This window comes from Echiichthys vipera, assembly GCF_963691815.1.
Source record: "Echiichthys vipera genome assembly, chromosome: 9".
NCBI lineage: Eukaryota > Metazoa > Chordata > Actinopteri > Perciformes > Trachinidae > Echiichthys > Echiichthys vipera.
The window spans coordinates 7,363,883-7,388,226 of NC_139834.1; the positions used below are offsets into that span (position 1 = coordinate 7,363,883).

At 41.2% G+C, this 24,344-nt stretch overlaps 3 protein-coding genes across 11 annotated transcripts in view; 2 read left to right on the forward strand and 1 right to left on the reverse strand.

Moving 5' to 3' along the window:
* Positions 1 to 4: 4 nt before the first annotated feature.
* On the reverse strand, positions 5 to 1,453 carry LOC310951673 (tubulin alpha chain-like; the record flags this gene model as incomplete). The annotated part of the gene is made up of 3 exons (XM_083920010.1): positions 1,311 to 1,453; positions 1,080 to 1,228; positions 5 to 985 (listed from the first exon to the last, which is right to left on the reverse strand). The coding sequence occupies exons 1-3, from the start codon at positions 1,429 to 1,431 to the stop codon at positions 5 to 7; spliced, it is 1,251 nt and encodes a 416-aa protein (XP_083776136.1). The 5' UTR covers positions 1,432 to 1,453.
* A 2,411-nt stretch (positions 1,454 to 3,864) lies between these two features.
* On the forward strand, positions 3,865 to 10,248 carry agmat (agmatinase (putative)). 2 transcript variants are annotated; one of them, XM_083919416.1, is made up of 8 exons: positions 3,865 to 4,184; positions 4,599 to 4,801; positions 4,997 to 5,045; positions 5,443 to 5,638; positions 6,906 to 7,085; positions 7,253 to 7,337; positions 7,428 to 7,530; positions 9,347 to 10,248. In XM_083919416.1, the coding sequence occupies exons 1-7, from the start codon at positions 3,868 to 3,870 to the stop codon at positions 7,499 to 7,501; spliced, it is 1,104 nt and encodes a 367-aa protein (XP_083775542.1). In that variant the 5' UTR covers positions 3,865 to 3,867; the 3' UTR covers positions 7,502 to 7,530; positions 9,347 to 10,248. The 2 variants fall into 2 exon arrangements, with proteins under 2 accessions (XP_083775542.1, XP_083775541.1); XM_083919415.1 differs by lacking the exon at positions 9,347 to 10,248 and having other exon boundaries at positions 7,428 to 7,884.
* A 5,327-nt stretch (positions 10,249 to 15,575) lies between these two features.
* Positions 15,576 to 24,344, forward strand: part of hspg2 (heparan sulfate proteoglycan 2) — a 100,613-nt gene continuing 91,844 nt past the window's right edge. For all 8 annotated transcript variants that reach the window (XM_083920755.1, XM_083920756.1, XM_083920761.1 and 5 more), the window contains exon 1: positions 15,576 to 16,000. In XM_083920755.1, the coding sequence (XP_083776881.1) occupies positions 15,932 to 16,000 (69 nt within the window). In that variant the 5' untranslated portion in view covers positions 15,576 to 15,931. The remainder of the gene's footprint in view (positions 16,001 to 24,344) is intronic.

Consider the following 24,344-nt stretch of genomic DNA (forward strand, 5'->3'; position numbering starts at 1 on the left):
CCTCTTAATACTCCTCTCCCTCTTCCTCTCCCTCACCCTCAATGGAGTCGACTCCAACCTCCTCATAATCCTTCTCCAGAGCTGCCATGTCCTCTCTGGCCTCAGAGAACTCTCCCTCCTCCATACCCTCACCCACATACCAGTGAACAAAGGCACGCTTGGCGTACATCAGATCAAACTTGTGATCAAGCCGAGCCCAGGCCTCTGCAATAGCAGTGGTGTTGCTCAGCATGCAAACGGCCCTCTGGACCTTGGCCAGGTCTCCACCAGGAACTACAGTGGGGGGCTGGTAGTTGATGCCAACCTTGAAACCAGTGGGGCACCAATCCACAAACTGGATGGAGCGCTTGGTTTTAATGGTGGCAATGGCAGCATTCACATCTTTGGGCACCACATCACCACGGTACAAAAGGCAGCAAGCCATGTATTTGCCGTGGCGGGGGTCACATTTGACCATCTGATTGGCTGGTTCAAAGCAGGCGTTGGTGATTTCTGACACCGAGAGCTGCTCATGGTAAGCCTTCTCAGCAGAGATGACTGGGGCATAGGTGGCCAGAGGGAAGTGGATACGGGGATATGGCACCAAGTTGGTCTGGAACTCAGTCAGATCAACATTGAGGGCACCATCGAAACGAAGGGAGGCAGTGATGGAGGAAACAATCTGACTGATCAACCTGTTCAGATTTGTGTACGTGGGACGCTCGATGTCGAGATTCCTACGGCAGATGTCGTAGATGGCCTCGTTGTCCACCATGAAGGCACAGTCAGAGTGCTCCAGGGTGGTGTGGGTCGTCAGGATGGAGTTGTAGGGCTCCACCACAGCGGTGGACACCTGGGGAGCTGGGTAGATGGAGAACTCCAGCTTGGACTTCTTGCCGTAGTCGACAGACAGACGCTCCATCAGCAGGGAGGTGAAACCAGAGCCGGTGCCACCTCCGAAGCTGTGGAAAACCAGGAAGCCCTGAAGACCGGTGCACTGGTCGGCCTGAGAACAGAGAGGGGGAGACAGTGATCACATGTGAGATACAGTTATGTCGATTAATTAAAGAATGAATCCCTCCTGATGTCAAGTTACCCACCAGTTTGCGAAGCCTGTCCAGCACCAGGTCGATAATCTCTTTACCGATGGTGTGGTGTCCACGGGCGTAGTTGTTGGCAGCATCCTCTTTGCCAGTGATCAGCTGCTCAGGATGGAAGAGCTGGCGGTAGGTCCCTGTGCGCACCTCATCTGAAGAGACCGATTGAGTCAGACATGACCTGAGGGTTTGACTAAGACACAAGAATGGCATCTGTAGTCAACGAGAGTTTACCGATCACAGTGGGCTCCAGGTCTACAAAAACAGCTCTGGGGACGTGCTTTCCAGCTCCAGTCTCACTGAAGAAGGTGTTGAAGGAATCGTCTCCTCCTCCGATGGCTTTGTCGCTGGGCATCTGTCCGTCCGGCTGGATCCCATGTTCCAGGCAGTAAAGCTCCCAGCAGGCATTGCCAATCTGGACACCAGCCTGACCGACGTGGATGGAGATACACTCACGCTGGGATGGAGAGAAAGAAGATTGGGATTAAATAATCAGTGCTGTCAGTTTGACAAAGGAAACCACAACCACTGCTGCTAATTAAAATGGAGGATCTTTTTGTTGAGAGCGCCTTTAAATGGATGCTACATATCCTCACAAAGTGCTTTGAATAATTATTCCCTCCTCGGACCAAAAGCTTTTATTGTTACACCTTTTATCTGGGATATCCTATCTGACTGAGGCCATTTGTTTTACATGAGCCCATCCAATTTTTGCTGCGACACAAAACTGTCTAAAGCTCATAGGGCTACTGTAGGGAGAGGATTATCTAGGTCAGGCACGATACAGAGTCCTGTCTTTAGAAGAACACATTCTCACTGAGATTTGCTGCCATTTCTATTTTATTTTATTCTAGTATAAATATAGACTTTTATACAGTAGGTGGTTTTGTTTAATTGAATGCACACAGACAAAAGATCTTCAGAAGAAGGAGCCCTAAATTGATGAAATTCACATTTATATAAAAGCTGTGATATAAAATGGACAGAAGCTCGGGGTACAAACTGGTAAGTCAGCGTGAACACAGTGGTCAGGCAACGGGAGCTGATTTAGACGAGTTATCTGCATGGTAAGAGGATAAGCCGTGTGTTGTGCACGAATGCACACTGTAGTGAAAACCCCACGATGTTTTAAGTGTCTGGCAGCAATAATAATATTGACATAAAACCATGTATTGTCTCAATGGGCGGTGGAATATGACGAACCAAAGGGTAACGGTAGTCTCATACACGACCCGTTCTCCGCCCCATCCATTTTAATGTTAGACTGCAGTCAAAAATCCACATATCTTGGAATAAAGTGTTTAAATAAATAAAGTTAAACCGCACTTACCATGATGTCTTGTCGCTATTATGCAATGTAAAGAGAAAAGTGTGTGTGTTCGCGTCTGAGGTGCGCAGCGTCAAAAGCGGATCTGCTGATGCTGACACACACACACACACACACACACACACACACACACACACACACACACACACACACACACACACACACACACACACACACACACACACACACACACACACACACACACACACACACACACACACACACACACACACACACACACACACACACACACACACACACACACACTGTGCCTCTGGAGGAGGACAGGTGAAGTGAGCACGCACAGAACACCAATTAATAAACACCTCGGTCTACCGCAACGGTTCCACATCCACATGAATGAATGAACCAACATACTGTGGTTTACATACGACTCTGACTTAATTAACTCATAGCATGTTTATAATTATTATTATAAGCATAGACTGTATATTAAGACATGCAGTTTAATAATAACTTAAACTAAACGTAACTTTTTGCATATTACCTTTCATCCAAGAAATGCAGCACATACAACATGACTAGAATGCCATAATTATTGGTAAATAAGATGAAAAATAAAACACACTCAAAAATAGTAATAATGTAAATACATAGAATAACATAAAATATAAGGTAAAGCCACAGACTATAAAAACACACTGGATAATAATAATAAAAAGTATTTTGAATAATGATCAAAATAATAATTGTATTTTTAATAATTAATATTAATTTTATTTTTGAAATAACGATAATAATAATATTAATAATTATTATTATTATAAGACATCATGGTAAGTGCAGGTAATAATAATAATAATAATACTTATTATTATTATTATTATTTTTATATTTTTAATAATGATCATAATTTTCATTTTTTTAATATCATGGTAGCTTTGTAACTCAAAAAGCTGACTTACTATGTCATTATTGTGATTTACAACAAGTAGGTCTGTTTGCAAAGTCATGCTTCACAGCGAAACTATTGAAACTGAAACGTTGACTTGCTTATTTAAAAAAGTTTAATGTCTGTTTTTGTTTGAATCTTTAAATGTGACCTAGAGTTAAAGTCAAACTAGGTCAAGTGTTGTTTTGGTTTTTTACACGTTGCCCCTCCGACCTGCCCCGCTACTGATTAATGGACTCGTGCTGCCTTCACGCTCACAACCACTTCGTAATTTTGAAATCCGCAGTCACACGAATGAACGATACCAATAGTTACACCGTGATGTGACTGTGCGTTGCGTTTACATGATGCTCAAAGACGATGAAATCAACCCAGCAGCCCAGTTAGGTTATTTTGTTAATTATTATTATTATTTATGATTAGTTTTCATGTCCTGTGTGGCTAATACAAAAAGTTACGACCTTACTAAGGGGTACTTAAGGTATCATCAGAAGTCCTTGTCACCAACCCGACCACACAGCTCCATAACAAACTCCTAACTCTCAGCAAGTATGTTTTCAGTCTGGAAAACCCTGAAGATCCCTCTGAGTGTTGGTCACAGAGGGGCTGCAGCGGACGTCTTCTCCGTACGGCCCCGTCAAACTGTGTCTCTCTGCAGCGACAGACGAGGAGGTTTGTGCACAACAAACCCCACCAGAAAGTGCTCGGGGAAACGTTTCAATGTGCCGCCGAGCGCCGAGTTTGTTGCCCGAGTGTCGGGGATCCCCACCATGGCCAAGTTACCTTACCAGGAGACGGCGGACGGGCTCGACGCGGCGTTCATCGGGGTCCCAATAGATACTGGGACCTCCAACCGACCTGGAGCGAGGTGGGGCTGTTTTCTCTGCACCTGCCTGTTGATGCAACAAGAGGCCTGTATAACACATTATTGACACATTTGTAACAGGATGACAGCTATTATACATTTTTTTATTTCCAGGGTCCAGACAAAAGACTACAAGGAAACCTAAAACTAAAATGGATGGGGGAAAAGGATGAAAAATAACTATGAGGAGATGCAAAGGGTCACAAAATAAGAAAGTCTGAGTTTGGATTTTTTATTATATGTAGACAGACTGGGGGGCGTCTTAGAAGTCAGTGCCCAGGGGGCAATTATGTCATAATCCGTCCATGAAAATATATGCTTCTGGAGTATTTCCCTGTCAAATGTAGTGCCGGGGAAGTGTCATTAAATGGAAATACTCAAGAACAAATACCTAAAAGCTGCACTCTTGGTCTGCAGGTTTGGTCCCAGACAGATCCGAGTGGAATCCGCCATGTTGAGATCTTACAACAGTGGCACCAGAGCAGCACCGTATGAGTCCCTTATGGTGGCTGATATTGGGGACGTCAATGTGAACGTGTACGACCTGAAGGACACCTGCAAACGCATCAGGGAGGCCTACAGAAAGATCCTGACGACTGGCTGCATTCCTCTGACTATGGGTGAGTGACGAGGAGAAGAATGGATTTACATTATTTGTTCACCTGCTGAGCAAACAGTCAACATAACTCAGTGAATATTTAATTACAACCAAAGCAAAGCTGTGTAATGCCTGTACCTTTATTGGCCTTCTAAATAGCCTTGTAAACTGTAGCTCATATTTGATCAAAGGTCAGACTTTACTTTGTTGTTTGCAGGTGGCGATCACACAATTGCATATCCCATCCTGCAAGCTGTTGCAGAGAAGTGAGTAGGCCATGATTTATTGCCAGGGCCTCTACGTGATGAGAAGTTATCATCCGTTTGCATTGCCCTAGACAAATTAAGACATGACAACACAACAATTCAATGATTAGTCTATGAAAAGTCTAAAGAAAAGTGGAAAATGCCCCATCACAAAAGTTCTGAGATGTCCTTTTTTGTCTGATCAACAGTCCAAACCCCAAAGATATTCAATCAAAAGCAGTAAATCCTTACTTCTAAGAAGGTGGATCCAGTAAATGTTTCAGCTTTAATATATTTTGTTCTACATCAGTTCCAATCTTCCACTCCATGTAAAACGGTATACTCTTAACATGAACTGTCTCTTTAATGCACCGTGTTCTTGTCGCCTCACTCAGTCTGTCCTGTAATCCTTTGTCAGGCATGGCCCAGTGGGTCTGGTCCATGTGGATGCTCATGCAGACACCAGCGATGTGGTCTTGGGAGAGAAGATCGGACACGGGACTCCGTTCAGACGTTGTGTAGAGGAAGGGCTACTGGACTGCAAGAGAGTGGTCCAGATCGGCCTGCGTGGTTCAGGCTATTCTGCAGATTCCTATGAATGGAGCCGAGCACAGGTACGTGTTCTGTCTGGAGAGTAGGACTAATTACATTATAGGTCCCATATCGTGCATTTTCAGGTTCATACTTGTGGGTTTCTACTAGAATATGTTTACATGTTTTTATATTTGAAAAACTGTCTGTCCGACCCTCTCCCATAAAGGCCCAGTCTGCTCTGATTGGTCAATGTGTCCGGGTAATCTCTGCACCGTCATTGCAGTCAGGGAATGCATGTAACAGCACTGTAGCAGCACTTTTTACCTATATATAGTATAATTGTGACGTCACAACTGTACAGAAGTCCTGACGGCTTGTTTAAAGGCACAGTTTCACCTGTGTGTGCATTTCTCTGTGGATTATGCGTTTTTATACTTTCATATTATAAATGCAACACTTTGACCTGCTTTATACAGTTATTATAAAAATACATGTAAATCTCACTTTATACAATATAGGACCTTTAATGTAGGGCTGTAACAAAAGTAAACAAACATTATCATTTTTTCTGCTGAATATTATGTAAATTATTTGATTAATCATTTCATCAAGAGTCCAAGATAATGTCTTTTTTCATATTTTGTTTTGACTGACCACATTCAAAAACCACAGTAAATCATGACCAATCTTCACATGTGGGAACAAGCAAATATGGGTGTTTTTTTGCTTAAAAAATGACAACCAAAATAGTTAATTTTCTTTTAGTCAAATAATAAATTAAGTGACTATTGTTGTATGTCTTGATTCATGTGCTCTAGAAATCCGCAAATTTATGAGGAACTTTTGTTCTGCAACTGCTTTAATAAGAGAGTAAATCACTGTATTACCTCCTACATATTACCATATGAGCGCAAACGTATGTTGATCTAATTAATATCTAATTAACATTAGATTAAAGACCGACTTTATATGCACACCTGGTCATGTTTAATACATTATGGTGATGGGCCTTTTCCACAGCAGACATTTTGACTTGTCATAGATGTAAAAGCCCAGGCCTACTTTACTCTAGCTTTACTCTAGTCCCAAGTGTCCCATCCATGACAGTGAGTCAGAATGTAAAATATCACAGGGCAAAATGGAATTCAGCTTCATTCATTTCATTATTTACACCTGTGCATTTCCTATTGTGACATATCTGAATGTCTTCTTTGAGAAAGGCCTGGTATGTGCTGACATTCTGAGAAAAAACAGCTGTTGGGCAGTAAGAATGTTGTATATCGTCCCTTTTAGGAAAGAAAGAACGCTTGTCTTTGATCAAACAACCCTGATTTGTATATTATGCAGGGTTTCCGTGTGGTACAAGTGGAAGAGTGTTGGTTCAAATCCCTTGCACCTCTGATGGCTGAGGTCAGGGCTCAGATGGGCAGCGGTCCAGTCTACCTCAGCTTTGACATTGATGCTCTTGACCCGGGCTTCGCTCCTGGAACAGGCACACCGGAGATAGCAGGGCTTACTCCTATACAGGTAAATGTGGTGACAGACTTTATTTCATCTATCTTCTTTTTTAAATACAATTTGGAAACTGTTTACTAAAGTACTGTTTTTTTTAACAGAAATGCATGACTTGTTGTTATTTATCTTCTTGGCTGCATGCATACCAATATAGTTTCGTTATCTGTTTGTATATTAAGGGAGTTGAGATCATTCGGGGATGCCGTGGCCTAAACCTTGTCGGATGCGATTTAGTGGAGGTGTCACCGGCCTACGACACCACAGGTACTTAGTTTTCACACTTTATTTTTCATTCAGATTCTTTTTTTTTTTTTTTTTTGCAACCATCATTTATCCTTTTATTTTTCTCAACAGGAAACACTGCACTGACTGGTGCCAACCTCCTCTTTGAAATGCTGTGCGTCCTCCCAAAAATGAAATACTACTGATCAATCACAGACCACACAGAACCGAACAGGTGGTTTGTTAATAATGAACACAGACACCTGAACGGCAAATGAGAAAACAAGAAGTAATTCTGGATTAACTGGTTAGGAAGGCAAAATTCCCAGCAAATACAATTTAAAGTTGTAATCATTTAAAAAAAAAAAATACAACCATTGAGATGATGAATGCACTATTGACTGTAGCAGACATCATGTACACTAAAACAGTCCCCTTATCTTTGAAGTTACATACTCTTTCTCTCAGGTCCTATACATGACAGTACCAACAAAATTTTATTAATGGCATTTGTACAGTTGTACAATAAATGAATAAATCAAGCCCACATTAAAAGTTTGTCTACACTCGCATATGTCATGTCACATAAGACACCTCAAATGTGATCAAATATGTGCTCATCCATGCGCTTCTTTTATTTCTTTAGCCTGCAGAGAACAGACTTAACCATATAGAAAAATGAGTAAGGTTATGTTTTAATGAACTTGTGTACACGGATAAGAATAATTAGTTGAACCAAACCAAGGGAAAGGAACACACAACTACTCTCTTTCCTCACGCTTGTTGTTGTTGTGATATATCTATATATTTCAACTGGCTTTTCTATGTTCACTTTAAAGACCAGGGGGTCTCCAAAAGGCGCTGCTCCACACAGTCAAATAACAAGCCCTTTTTAAGCGGCTATGGAGATGTGTGCATTAGTAATGCAATCACTATGTAAATGGTACCTAAGATATATATAAATATGGGGAGTGTACCCATGTCCTATTTAAAGGTTCTATATTCCCTACTTTGTTTGTGACCGGGGAACAGCGGCCCTTTTTTTCCCACAATCAGTACCGAATTCCCCGACAAATAGGCCTATGTAGACCCTAACACTACCCCCTAACCATAAGCCCTTTCCCCAAAAAAATGCTGATTTAAATCTGCCAAAGCAGAGGCTTATGCGACTGGGGAACCTTTTTGGGGAGAAAGGGTTTGGGAACATCGGACCCAGGGAACTAGGGATGACTCCGCCTTGCACCGAGTCATCCTGGCGTTTCTAGGCCACCCCTTATATCTGATTGGCTGCCTAAGGTGCCACCCCAGTAACAGACCCACAAGGGCGCACACACATACTACATAAATCAGTGCACCACTTGGGCCACCCCTGTCAAAAAACTCTTTATACGCCACTGCTTCATGTAATGCACTGCCTCTGCGATGTTTATCAGCATTAGTGCTATGAAACCACACAGATATTTACCCACTCCATAAGTCTCTGAGGGAGAAGGGCTTCTGCAAACTGCCTGTTTGTTTCCCTTTGCTTCATTAAAATGGAAAAATGCTGTCATTGAGATGTCAGGTACCAACAGGGTTCCACAGCACCAAGATGAGGCTTCGCATCTCTCATATCCAAGACAAAATATCCACACATTGACTGACAAGGTCAGAGTTAATTATCTTTTGTTTGGGTAATGATAATGAACACTCTGATCAACAAACATGTATTATGCTGCAGTGTTACACACCTGTTATCGTATCAGTACTATTTTATGTGAATTATTAATGTCATAGTTGTCTTAAAGTTGGTATTTGTAAACAGTCTTTGGTTAGCCCCCATTAAATAAATACTAATTTGTTGCAAAGTAAACCCAACCAAAATATAATATAATAATAGCATAATAAGCAAACAAGTTAAACCACATCTGAAACTTTGACCTCATGGTTTTTTTTAACAAAACTTTTATCTTCACATTTCAGCAACTCAAACATAAAGTGTCAGCTTTACCAAACGGATTTTAATATAACTTCTGTGAGGTGATGTACTTTCCTATTGTTGTCATTCACAGTAAAAGTTGTTGCGTCACCTGGAGTGGTCCAAAGTCTACGACATCATCATCATTATCTGGGCTCGAGCTTGGAGGCTACAAACGTATAATAAGAAGTCTTCATTACAAAATGGGGTACAGGTAGTTTTGAAGGACATACATCAGGCAGGGAAGGATTTAGTGTTTTCATGTTTGGGGTATAAAGTCAGGTTATTTTTTTTTTCACATTTCTATTCTTTTGTCTCTGAGGTAAAAGGGACAATGTTTCAGGGTGTCTCTTGATGAGGTCACGCTATCTATTTCACCCACACAGGACAATTAATTGTCTTTCTATATTGGCTTGGTGCTTGAGTTGGTCCTTTTGTATCCGGTGCAAGGAGAAGGCATTGTATTCATCAGTGTAATGCCTCTTCTAACTCCAGTAGAGGGCACTTAATGCCCACGCTTGCTCTGTTTAGCAAGACACAAGGTCCACAGCTGGAATTGAGTTGAGCATTGCAGTTATGTGACAACAGTTCTGTTTTCTCCCAAAACGGAAATCTGAGTCTTTGAATGGCCATAAAACATTGAGTAGAATGGAGTTAAGTCAAGGGATGCCAGAAAGGACTTGGAAAGATATTTGGCTTCAGGGCCTGAAAAGTACACTACAAGCTCGTTTTTTGGCCGAATCAAATAAAAAAAAGACACATTTCTGATATAGTCTTGTTTGTTTACATCTGTTGTGTCGATTTGGACCATTCTTTGCACTTGGCAAGTCCCCTGTGCCCTTCCCCCTACGACATCACTGGAGCACCCCTTTTATTTAAATATCAATTTGTGTGTGCCGAGAGGCTAAAGTCGTAAAGTGTATTCCATCCACTGACACGTAATAAAATCCTACGAGAGCTCTCTCTCTCTGACCTTCTCAAGTTCAGATCCAGATGAGTTGTAAGACCTAATGTACTGCTCGTATATATGTTTATAGGTGAGATGTGTCACAGCCAGTTCCCTAGTGATGTGGAGGATGTGGATGAACAGCATGTCCCAGTTCAGCACATCACAATGGCGTTAGCAGGGCAAACCTGAATTACTAACGATGAACTTACTAACAGCTAATCCTTGTGACATTAAAATATTAGACATGCACTTAAACTGGTCTCATTTGGGAACATTCTTTTTTTTAAATATGTGTTGAGGTTTAGTACCCTTTCCACTGGTGGAGTAGGTGAATGTCCCTTCGAAGTCCTCCAGCAGCTACTGTCTGAGCATGTCCGATGAACTGGACGCCAGAGCCATGCTGCTCACCCCGAATAACATTGGGGCGTCAACTTTTCCCGGTGTGTCTGAATGTGTGTGTGTATGCTTGCATTCCATTCATGCATCTGTGTTTATTTTGGTGAATGACAGCACAGTCTTTTGGATGCAAGTCACAGCTATAGATAGACTTGAATATGCTATGTATGTCTTCCTAATGCCTCTTTGACCACGTGAACACAGGCAACTTGTCTCGGGAGACACCCAGTCGGGGTTCCTGATAGGTCGAGACACTGCATTATATATATGACGTGTATATTTGACGCCTCTGTCATTACTCCTGCACAATTAGCAGGGGCCTTATTAAAGCCTCTAGACCATATAGTGCCTTAGATAGACATATTTGTATCTAGCTTTTCATCATATGTCTTCCAATAAGCACTGATATAAAAACCTTTTTTATAGAACATATAATGATGAAAACAATTCTTGGTTGATTTAGAAATGGTGAAACAGCTATTTATTTTACACACAGTCTACATAGGCTCTACAAGAAAATGTGTGATTCCTTCAACTTCCTCTGCAACCGTTCAATTGTAAGCATAAGAGCAAAGATTCAGGTGACAATACTCAGTTTAACTTTCAGGAAATGAGTAGATTCTTAACGGCCAATCGGTCTAGGCTGTCACTTATACTTTTTTTTTCTCAGTGTTCATTTCTAAAATTGTTTGACAGAGTTAAATATTCTTTAATAAAGTTATTTGTTTAAGAAATCAGCCTTTGCATAGAAAAAGGGAAAGGTCTATTTTCATTTCATCTTAAAAATTCACTGTACTGTCTGCATATCAATCTGTATTTGTATCAGTCTTGGAAATCCTGCATCTGTCGGGCTCTAGTTTTTCTAAGTTCTGGTGTCTGACACCTAGTCGCTGTCAGTTTCAAGAGCAGCTAATCAACTAAATCTTCCATTTGTATTCTGCAAGTCGATTTAAGAGACACTATCCTTTGCTGACTCTTAGTTTAAGTATCTCTTAATAAACTGCTCTAGTTATTCGGTGAAAATGAGGGTGGATGGAAAGGAAAGATATGACCCATATAAAAGTTGAGTGAAGGGAAAAAGGAAATCTTCCAATAAAACTTAATGTGTATCAGAGTCCAAGGGCGTTGACCCGCACGCAGAGCGGAAACATTTTATATTCTTTGGCTGATTGGTCGCTCATTGTCAACAGCTGTTTTCTACAGCTGCAGTTGGCAACACACTGTGCAGCAGATACTGGAATGTAACACACAGAGCTGGTCAGTGTGACAGTGAGTCATGTGACATCTTCACCACCCTACCTCATGGCTGAATGGAATCAGATTTGGCCTGCACTCACAGTCTGCTCATTAATGTAACGTTGTGAAGGACGGTCCCAGCTGGAGAAAGTTGTCTCTCAGTAGTGACATAAAACTGTTTAATAAGCCTGACTCCATGTCTGTATTTGGTTGTTTGCTTCTATAATTCATTCAGCTTTCTGTACTCTACAATAAATCTCAGCTCATCAGCTGTGTTAAGCCTTTCTGAAAGCCAGACATGAAACTTTCTTTTATTACATTATTGTTTTTATTATTCATTAAGAATCTTTGTGTAATAGATAAGCATGCTAGTTAAACAGCAGTGTACTTTACTCTCTTGAAACACCAAATAGATGCTGTCTTTTGAGTCACAGAGGACTCGGCCAGAAGTCGAGGAAGTATCCTTAACATTTCTTTGAGTGGTACATTGGTTTTCGGGACCTATAATAATGGGTTGAGACAGTTTTGACTAAACATGTTCGACACAATTTTTCCAGTCGTTTTCTGCTGACGGGAGGCAAGGGAGGAGTACTCAAATCACACCACTGTGGTCAGTGAGATGCTTCGAGTATGCATTCACAGTCAAAGAAGAGAAATGATCTCTCGCTCGTGTATTCAAGGGAAGTCTAAAGACACAGGAACAAATGTCCGCTCTGAGGCCTGCAGTCTCTGAGATAAAGCGTGTCGTCTGTATCCAGTCATCTTGAATATCGCATCAACAAAGAAGCTCATCAGTGAAATACTAAATATTGCAAATGTTCATTATTGGACATACTGCAGCAGTGGTTTCCAATCTTTTTTGGCCTGTGATCCTTTAAAATAAAACAACATGCAATATCTTGTCGCCCCTTGCATATATCTTTTAGTTCTACCTCATTTATCATGTTACAGTGTCATGTTTCCTTTTTATTACACAGCTATCACAGTGAGAAGAGCCATTTAAAGCCCCCCTCCACTCAAAAATATCTTTTGTTATGGTTAACACAGTTACAAGGTGGTTTGAGCTTCACAGTGCAGAATGGTGTATGTTTGATACTGTTGTCACATTCATGTCCTGAAGTTTTTCTGTGTTTTTCACATCTTACATTTGAGATAAAGATGTGTGTGACATCACTAGTTTGGAATACACTCTTGGTCTAAAATGCATCCTAAACAAGTGTGATGTGAACGGATGTATTTCGGGCCTATGTGTGTAATATGTATAAAAAACAGATTAATGAAGTATGTCTACTTCTTCTTCTTCTTCCTCTTCTTCTTCTAGTACAAGTGAAGCAAAGTACAAGAATGAACCTGAAAATGAGCTTGTCCCCTTTTAATATTTAATATTTAGACTACAGCTTTTGTAATCTATTTTGATCGTAAAGATGCAAATCTCACACGTGCTACATTCATGACATACCAACCGACTTGCCCTTTCTATTCATCTCTCTTTTTAGCCTATTTTGGTGAGCAAATGAGTTCAGCTCCTCGCCAATTCTATTCAGGGTGCAGCTTTTAATTGGCAACAGCTGTCCCTGAGTGTTACAGTGGGCTCTTTACAGCAGCGGCATGAATGGACACAAACCTACAGTCCTCCACACAGACTTCCATCCTAACAAGTAGTTTACAATGTGTTTCACGGCTTATATTTAGGACTCGTACTGATGGGAAAGCAACAGAGGACAGTTAATTGTGTTTCTATTTTTACTTGATGCTTGAGATGGTCCTTTGTTATCCACTGTATAGAGTAATTGTAGTCTTGGGTGCAGAGCCCCTTCTACCTCCAGGAGAGGGCGCTTAATGCTTATCTTTACTGTGTTAAATGAATGAATGAGTTCTATTTTATATCAGACTAGGGGAATCTTAGTCTTTTAATGACAAGGATGTTTACGTAAAAAATGTTTTTACCATTCATTTATGAAGTAGAACATTAATTGGAGTTATACTACATTTGAGGAATGCCAGGAAGGTCTTTGAAAAATGTATGTCTTGAGGGCATGAAAAGTACACTATAGGCGTGGAGCAGGTTTGTTGCATTGCACTGAATTCCCTGAGGATTAAGTCTCTTCTTCTTTAGAAAGAAAATGTTAAATTACTTATGTTTGTGTCTTGCGTACAATAAATGATTGTATCTTATTGTTGTAATCTTGTAATGCTTTGCACATCTATAATAAAAGTCCCTGCAGGAAATGTTATTATAGGACTAATTATAAATATGACGTTTAGTCAAATACTATGTTTACAAAGAACTTCTACTTTAATTCAGTATTTCCATTCTAGTCTAATCGGGAAATATTACTCCACTACATTTAAATGACAAAGGTACAAGTTGTTGGTTCTTTTAATATGAAAAAAAAGCAATGATAAAGACTAAATAATATAATATTCTATAATAGTGAAAGGAGCCATTCGGCTTAATAAGTACTTTTGCACTTGAATGTTGCAGCTGGCAGGTGGGGCAAAGTTTAACTAGCCTACTTTATATACTGTTAGGTAGCTTGTGAATTTCACCAACGGGTTAATAAAGTCTTATCTTTTTCCACTATATTACATCATTATGTAGTTGTTGATTTACATTTTGTATTATTAATGTGAATCTGAAAAGTAGCAAGTGAAAATGATGCAGGGTATTACAGAATATTTGTGTCTGCGTAGTGGGGGAGTATAAAGTAGCAGAAAACAGTGAAGTAGGGGAGACCGGGGATGGTTGTCACAGTTTTTTATTTTTGCGTGCATTTGTCATCATCAACACATCTCACAATAGTCCGTCCTGTGTTAGATGGAAGATTAAGGTCTTGGTTTGAAATGGGTACACCTTTCATTTGTATTACGTGCTTTAACAGCTAGTTATTAACCACCACTCTGAGACTTTGTTGACCCAATAGTTTTCAATGGGGTTCCAGAAAACAAAAACAAAGATTTTAAAGAACATGTGTAACTTTAATGTAAAGTAAAAACGGATGTGAAATTCTTACTTTGGTCATCCTCCACTTGCACTGTTGTGCCACAGTGGACATAAGTGCTTTGTGCATTTGCATGTTGTGCATATTATTTGTGCAAAAATAGACATCATAAATAAACACTTTGAGTACTATAAATACATAAATAAATGAATAAATAAACAGAAAGAAGACAAAGAACAGAGAGAAGGAAATACCTAATGAGCAACACACCTTTACTATAAAAATAACAACATGTCATCTGATCCCAATGTTTTTGTTGTGTCTTCCACAACATGGCCAAGTAGAAATCAGGTAGGAATGACATCACAGCAAATGTTTGATATCAACAGGATGCAAACAGCGCCCTCTGGTCTGGCTGAAATAAGCACCCTACTGTGACAACCACCCCCGGTCACCCATGCCTCCAAATGACACAGTAGGCTGCTTAGTCACTTTGTACTAAGTGCTGCGGACAGACTTTGACAGACTTTAAATCCATGTGGGGGATATAATACGAATACTACCACAGCCCTTTCCTCAGGACCCGACACACGTGAGGAGTGTGTGGTCATGTACAGAGCCACCGTGGGGCTCCTAGGTGGCGTGTCCCCTCACTCGGATTAGCCGTCTTCGCTTTCAGCACTCCCTGAATTCCATTCCGCCTTTTACTTTTTCGGCAGCGCTCTCTCTCTCTCTCTCTCTCTCTCTCTCTCTCTCTCTCTCTCTCTCTCTCTCTCTCTCTCTCTCTCCCGCTTTCTCCCACTCTGCTATATCCCAGCACAGGACTTCCCAGTGACTTCGCAAGGCTTCATTCAGCCCCACTCCAAGTCCCAAGTTTCGGCGTGCACAGGAGCAAGTTTGGAGCCTTTTGCGCGCCCCCCCGCCTCTCCACTGAAGAGAAAAAAGCGCGCAAGAGGATCGCTTTTTACCTGTTGATGAAGTCCCACCGGGTGTGGGACGCAGCGGAGCAGTCGGGTTTCTTCACAGAGAAGAAAAGTCTGTAAAAAAGAAAAGGAAAGGTGCAGACAGCACACCGCTGCAGCGGCCAGGAGGAGTGAGGGACCTCGGCTTTTCCTTTTCCCCCAGCATTTGCAGCCTGCGCTGGGTTGGTGGAAAAATGGGCACTCCGACCACTTGGGTCTGTGGACTTATCCTCTCTTTGGTACTCACATGCCAGCTGGTTACTGTAAGTGAGCTCAAACTTTTATCTTTTTAAACAAACCACTGTGGATTATTTATGTTTCATCCATACACACACACACACACACACTCACACACTCACCTATAAAAGCATTTATTCCCCCCAGAGGTCAAGATTACAAATCCACTGCTTTTATGCCCTATTAAAGGCAAAACACAAAGTATCAGGCATGTGTTTATGTTACTATTTATGTTCAGTGAATGGTGTGATCTGCTGGTGGTGCAGGGCTGCTCACATGCAAGTGGGGCTGTATCACAGAGTCCCGTCCTCACAGTCATATCAGCACTCACTGTAAAGATGCTTATAAAAGTAATATGACAAACCAGAAGTTGCTGTTGACTGAAGCCGGGCTAAGTTTGTCCATAGAAACAAGCTATTCATAGTCTCCCCCCAACTCCTAAACCTTCTCAAACTTAGTAAGGCTACACGTTGCATTCCCTACACTGCATGTTTAATATTTCATGTGCATGGAGTTGGCTTTATTTTGGGATCTCGTGAGAAAAACATACATGCAATTGTGATTTATTTTGCTTGTTGGTCCTGTGTTGTCTTCACACATTTAGATTGACTTTATTTCTCTGTCTTCCTTATTTCTAAATTCCGTCCTGGCAAAAAGTTGGGCTCATGCAACAAAACAAAAAAAAAGGGGTTAGGCTGTAAAAAGAAAAGAACAACGTTGAATCCACCTGTTTGGTGCGATTCTGCTCCATCCAGGATCTACTGCAGTTGCTCCCATATTGGGAGTCGCATCCTGTTCAGTCTGCTTTCACTGTTATGCGGTATACTGTTGGGCTGGGACTAATTATTGTTTGCACTGGTGATGACTTTTTCAATTATTCTCTAAATTAGCCTCACTAAGATTGTGTCTTCTTATTGTTCGTAGCTCAACAAATCCTCACATTCGAGATGCTGGTTCATAATAAAATGAGAAAACACTTATTTTCTTATACAATACACAAGTTTTTAATTCACACAAAAATAGACTTTACCATGTGACTATTTCAAAAAGACTATTTATTGATTTGTTGAAATGATTAGAAAACATGCTTTGTAGCGACATATATTGTCATGGAGATATGGATTTACATGCTATATCAAGATAGAAGGGTTTGGCTCTATCGCCTAGCCCTACTTGAGTCCCAAGATTCTGTTTTCAGAACGTATTTTCTCCAACCAATAGCCCAAAACTTCATCATATTAAGTTTGCCATGATACCCAATAAAGGAAGCATCAAATCCTGAGAAGCATTTTTGCTTCATAAATGACTTGGATGATGAATCAGTTATTAAAATTGTTACAGCTCAACTTTTTTATTAGTTAATTATTCCAGCTTTAGTTTACTGCCCGTGCACTGTTGGGGATTTATTCTTGCGTTATTAATGATATTTCAGTCTGAGATGAAATGTTTTTTACTCCGCTATATCTGTGGTATGAATCATATAGACGACCACAGCCTTGCTGAGAATAGATGCCCCCCCCCCTAGAAATCCCGTCTCACCTTTATGCCCTCCAATAAACAGAGCTGTCATAGTTGAGATATCTGTGACTCCTCTGTGGTGATTTGATCTGAAGGAAAGCCTTTTTGAATGATGGGACATAGTTGCGGTGGCCAAGCCGACATAAATCTTTCACCTGCTGGATATAGAGTTTATGAGCAGTTATATTCCAGACGTTTTGAGAGCTATAGTGTCAAAGTATATTTAACATCCAGCGGTGACGTGCTATCGAGTGCCGTGCCTCTCCTGTGCATGGCATGATCCATCACTCAAAGCTGACACAGAAGGAGCATCACCTGCATCGTCAAAGGCAACATGCGTTATGTATCTTTAATATCATCGACCCACTAAAGCTATCCAATCTCCCAGATGGCTATCATCATCCATTGTGTCCTGACACTGGAAGGTAATAGGAGACGGCCTCAACACTTCTTCACAGCCTTGATTGACTACTAAACCAACAGTACCACCGTAATCGAATTATCTGGAACCACAAGCATCTGTTTTTAGCATTACTATGACTTTGAACTACAGCAGGCACACATTGCTTCTTGATTCAATTAAGCACACGTACTGGTTTTACCACGGGCCCGCCTACTTCCACACTGGAATGTCAGGGTCATGCGCATCAACTCAAACAATCAAAGTCAGTAAAAACTTTTGATGGGTTGGAGCTCCCCATCACAAATGAGTACCCGTATCTTGCTGTGATCCACCAGCACTACTGGTGTGAGAAATTATCTGAGTCAACTCTTTTTACAGCTCAATATTCTATAATAATAAAAAAAACTTGTAAAGACAGCTACTCCCAAATCTGCTTTTAAAGTTTTACAAGTGGATATTGATAAGGTCAGTTGGTCTTTGAGTCTGGTCTTACTCAAGCATATAAAAGAGGGTGAAGCCACCTTGTTTTCTGATGTATGACATCAGACCCACTGTGAGCACCACTGCGGACAATTTTGGCACAGAGATCTCTCCCAGTATAGACAGTCACAAGTGTCCCTTGACTTCATTGGGGGTTGGACTGTGGTTGGGGGAAGGGCGGCCTGGATTCCTGCGACTATATAGTCTGCAGAGCGTGTGTCTTTGGTGTAATCTGTTGTCTTTCACTCAACCCCTTTCATTCACTGGTTAATGTGACACAGCAACGGTTTGATCTGACGATTTATTTAGTCTATGCTGGGTAATGTATAGACAAGACGAGCTGGTTGGTCTCTCTGTGTGGCGCCTTGTCGTTTCAGACCCTGGCTACCCAGTGTTTAATTCCCATTCAGAGTAGATGAGGACTCTATGGAGTTACAGAGCACAGCAGTGCAAACACCAACTCCACTCCACAGTTTAAACAGTAGGGAAGGTCTGCCCCCCTCCAGACCCATTCACATAATTGCTTGAAGACTGGGTTCAGTAAACATTGCATTGTTGAATTATAGCCCCAGGGGAGAGGCCATCTTGGCTGAGGGGACAATGCTGTACTGAAGTGGCTCGCCCCTTCCTCAAGCACAGTGGCACATATGGAGTGCAGGCCGGCAGCCGGGCATTTGTTGACTCTGCAGTGAGGTGTGACTTGGGCCGGTATAGAGGTCAGAGAGGTGAGGACTCTGAACCTGACTCTGCTCCTCAGTTCAGCAGGGGGTTCCTCATGATTCTTTCACAGCCAAGATTAACTCTCACTGCACTGTGTCCCACACTCTTCACTTTTAATTTGTGTATGCAGTTGCACAAGTCACGCTGCTCCCGCCGATTCGATCAACTGAATAGGCTTCGTAAGGAGCTTATCACTCCCATAGATATGACACGGTATGGCCATATTATACCAACAAGTCGGCTCAATAGGCGGTTTATCATCTATTCTAGTAATTCTCCGCAAAATACTCACACACCACTCTTTCACTCTGGAGAGCTGAGTTAGCATCCCATGTGAAACCAAAAATCAACTTTAAGGGTTTTAACCCAAACCACAATCTTTTCCAAAACCTAACCAAGAAGTTTTGTTGCCTAAACCAAACCAAGTAACGTTTTTGTTTGAAATCACAACAGGACTCCCAGAGCTTTCAAAAACTGATGGCAAAGGGTTTTAAAGGCAACCTTTACCTTGTGAATAGATGATCAATTGAATCAGTGTGAACTTACTGGTAGTTCTAGCAGACCCTTTCAAACCCATAACTATGAGGCTGATGACCACTGATTTTGACCATCAAATAGTGTTATGGCAACGGATAACTTGACCAATAACTTCACATATTTGATGTTTTGCATGTCTTCGTGCAATGCGGTCATTCCAAGAAGTTTGCTACTCCAGAAAAATGTGATGTGGTACATAAACAAGACCAGCATTTGTTCAGCATTAGTTTGGGTTGACCATTTCCTTTGATCTTTCTGTCCGCGGGTATTCCTCTACTGGCACAATAGTTCCATTGGACACAGATGCTCTAAAAATATTCTTTTTTTAGTTTGTGCTTATTTGCCCCCATGCAGAGCAGTCAGCCTCCTGGTGGTTTTGATGCAGCCTGTATCTCTAGAAGAGCACACCCTCCTGTGCCAGACTTAAAGGAGCCCAGTTTCAGAGTACATTACCAATGATGCTGTAGTGCTTCATATTTTAACTACCTTCTCAGCAGGATTCCATTCATTGAACTAAAGTATAACTATATCTATCGAGAAGTGAACAGCATGTCTGCATTTATTGTTGTGGAAGTTACATTTCTGTACCATACTGATGCTGAGCAGGTTTTTCAAATTGCATTGACATGTTCATTACAAGGACCATGTTTTTCTTTAAAACTTATATTATGCTTTGGAAAATCACTAGCAGTAATTTGTGAAGTAAACATGATTTCTAATAAATGAGCTAATGATACACAGTGTGTTCACCCCAGGCCTTTTCTTTTCTTCATCTAATGATTCCATTTGTAGTTTGCGACCAGTTTGTATTATTGTATTATTTGAATATAATCAATGCAAGTACTTTCTTGAAAGAACCATATTTTCCTTTAAGCATTCCTGAGTGCATCAAAGCTTTAAAGACAGATAGAATATATGGGTTTTTTACCCCACCCTCGCCTTGGACACACCCTCGCACACACACACACACTCAGACACTCACACACACACACACACACACACACACACACACACACACACACACACTCAGACAAACACACACACACACACACACACACACTCAGACACACACACACACACACACACACACACACACACACACACACACACACACACACACACACACACACACATACACACACACACACACACATACATACACACACACACACACACACTGTGCTTTGTGGTTCCAGTAGTGTAGCACTTTTCATGCCCGCAGTCACATGCATCCGTGTTGGACAGAAGAGCCGACTCCAAACACAGCTGCACCTCAGCTGGTACAGAAGCAACGCTGTGCATGTGCCGACATGAGCGCACATACTCTTGAGTACCGCCTGTTGTAACTAGAGTCCCACTCTTTTTCCATTCACACCTCGTCACACATTTACTCCTGTCTCCGAAGCATGTATCCACAGATTGCTTTTGTTTCAACCCAGATATATGTATCATCCTCAGATCGGCCTGAAGCTTCTGTCAGGTCAAGAACCATTCTGTAATTCAGTCTTTAAAGCTTTATGTGGAAGAATGCAACTCCTTTGGAGGTAATACATTTTAAGCCATCAAACCTCTCTGATTGCCACGACTGTCTTTGATTATCATTTTGATAACAACACACCTCCAAACACAGATTGAAAGAAATTGGTTTTGTTCTTGCCGGTGGAACATGGATGACTTTTGGACAGAATTATTACAGAACTGGCCATTGCAAAGTCCTCAGTCGGTTTACAGGTAAAGCTGGTGTTGTTGCTGTTGCTTCCTAATCTATTCTATTTCCGGTATAAAAACCACTGCAGCAGAGTGAGGCGGGGCAGTTCTAACTTACAGAGCGTACGCTGACGCTTCACCCGATCTTACCCCGGTTAAAGTGTATATATGCAAACAGAGTTATCTACTTCTGTTTACCGGATATGAGAACTCCGCGTTTGAGAAACGGGGGTATTGCCTTAACACTAATATAATTGGGTTTTTAAACTGTTTTAAAGTGTGGTGTGAAAGCAGTGTACATCCTTCAACAAAACAGGCCCAATATGGGCCAACAACTGATTTTCTTTCTCAACAGTGAACCCTGTAATCTGACCTCTCTGCAGTACAGAAAGTACTCCCTGGCAAGAGTGTATTCACTTTTTTTTTTTAGTAAAACATGCTCGAAGTATCACTCTTCATCCCTGTGTTATGGAGCTACAGGTGCAATAAACCCAACAGAGTTCATGTTGAGGTCACAGGATGTCTTGAGGACACTGCAGTCTACACCACAAGTAATAAAAAACAGCTCAACGGTCAGAAACTATTTGTGGATGCAAATCACAAAAGTATTTTTTTTCTCCCTCGTCTTTTTCAGTCAGTGCTTGTATGATGAGTATTGGAATTAGAAAAGAGATTTTGTTCAGTTTGGGAAAAATTTGAATTCAAGGTTGAAATTCACTCATTTTTGCCAAGTGCTTTCTTGCAAATGGAAATAGCGAGCTTTAAATCTAACTAGCTTGCTAAGAAGAACAAAAGACTGTAATAGACTTTAATAGACTGTAACAGACTCTTGACTGATTTCCCCACCTTTAAAAAGACTTCTTCAATCTTTTCACATTGTCTTGCGGGCTTTTTCCCAGGCTGTACCCGGAGCTAGCACTGATTAGAGATTCATTGAAATGCTAAGTTAACTGTATTGCACTTTCCCTTTGAAGGTGCTCTATAGTTGTCTGTGCCCTATTGAATCTGCCATTGTCTTTGCTAGCGGCATTGATGTGAAGTCACTTTGGCATTCAGCTTTTTCCTCAAGGGAGCCGCTGCATTGTCTTGTATGGTGCCTTATACCGCTTTTACAGCTACACTGATGGGGGTTGCTGCCCTTTTCACCAAAGACGAGTGGATTTCCTTTCCAGGGGACTAGAGTTTGCTAAAGGAATGCTATCATTCTTCCATCCATTCCATCCATTGTCTTATAAAACCAGGTTTGACCCTGACATCCTGTGAAGTGTTTATAAAAAAAAATCCCACCCTGGTGTCTTATCAGAGCTGATGATGTCTTGCTCCCTGAGACGAGCAGCAGCCTGCTCCACTTCCTCTTACTGTACGACAAGTCTCTACCTGTGGAAACGTAAAAGCTGCCATCTTTCCCAGCTTTTATTGTAACCTTAAGAAGATGCAAATTCACCCTAAGCCGTTGTTAAACCCTTAATGTTCGCAGAGGGAGGTGGGCAAGTGGAATTTTGTCAGGCTTCGTGGTGTAATGGCTCAGTGAAAAGTAAATACAGGGAAATCACAGCTTCCTCTCTCTGCTCTCTTTTTAAAATTGAATTCAGGAGCTTGTTCGCCATTCACATCTGCTGCCCTTCAGGAGTCTAATTAGCCAGTGAGTTCACACATTTAAAGATTTTGTATGTTAGGAATACCAGAGCTGATACGATAGAGTTGACTGTTATTGTTACCGTCCTTTTAATGAGCTAAAGAAAATTGATTGTGAAGACTAAAAAATGTTGAAAATGAAAACATACTGTTTGAAAATACAAACAAGTATGTGAGCTAAGCAGTCAAGCAGCTATTTTAGAAGGAGCTGTCTTAATGTGCATTTTTCTTAATTATACTGCCACTGCAAAAACAACACTTTTTCTTTAGTTCCATTTCTTTAAAGGGATGGTTAAGACTTTTTGAGGTGGGGTTGTGTGATGTACTTTCTACTCATAGTCAGTGTGTTACATGCAGGAGATGGCAATCGGCATGCCTCCAGTTTGGCGAAGCAGGCAGGAGGACTGGCATGGAAGCTAAGCAATGTCCTCTTTATGTAAATAAAGATTTATTTCAACTATCCCAAAAAGAGAAGCAGTGTGGATATAGGTCTGGCTACGCAACTACGCATTCGCCATCTGCTATACGTAATACACTAACTATGGCACCTAATGGCACTTTTCCACTGCACAGTACAGCTCGACTAGACTGGCTCTTTATCGGTGTTAATCGGCTGTGTTCTTAATAGCAATAGCAAACATTGTGACCTAGAACGTCTGTAATATCCTACATATTTTTAAATTTGGGTACATTTTATGATATAAAATTAAGATTATTGTCCGATTCATGCGGACCTCTGTGACGACACAGCTACCTTTTGCCAGACAACAGCGGCACACCAAATTTCCGACAGCCGGTGATAAATGCTGGAACCACTGACATTAGGAAAGTTACATCAAAGATTCCCTCTTTTGTTTACCAAAGAGCGGGAAAATCCCGCCAGGGACACATCTTTAAGTGGGTTGCTGTGGTTGAGTCAAGCCAGTACCATGCAGTGGAAAAATTCCAACCCCACTTCAAAAAATCAGAACTATCCCTTTGACATTGATCATCACCTGATGAGGATGCTGACTTTTTTTTTTGGGTCTTGGAGCATTAGCTTCTGTCTTTTTAGCACAATATATTTGTAGTGCACATTCAAGACCTTTTTTACACAATTCTCATTTTAAAACAGGAAATATAAAAATGTCAGCCGGAGTCAGCGTTTTCAATCATAGCAACAGTAACTAAGGGGCACAGGGCTTAGTGAATGTCAATTTGGGGTATGAAAAGCTCTTGACCCCCTGTGACCTGAAGGTTACAGACTTAGACGATAGCTTTGCAACAGGTAAACTGCTCCAAAATGTCTCCAAAAATGCCTTTGGAAGCCACCGTTAAAATTAAAATTTATGGAAGAGTTCAGCTTTCTCTGTAGTGGCCCCTTGCTGAGC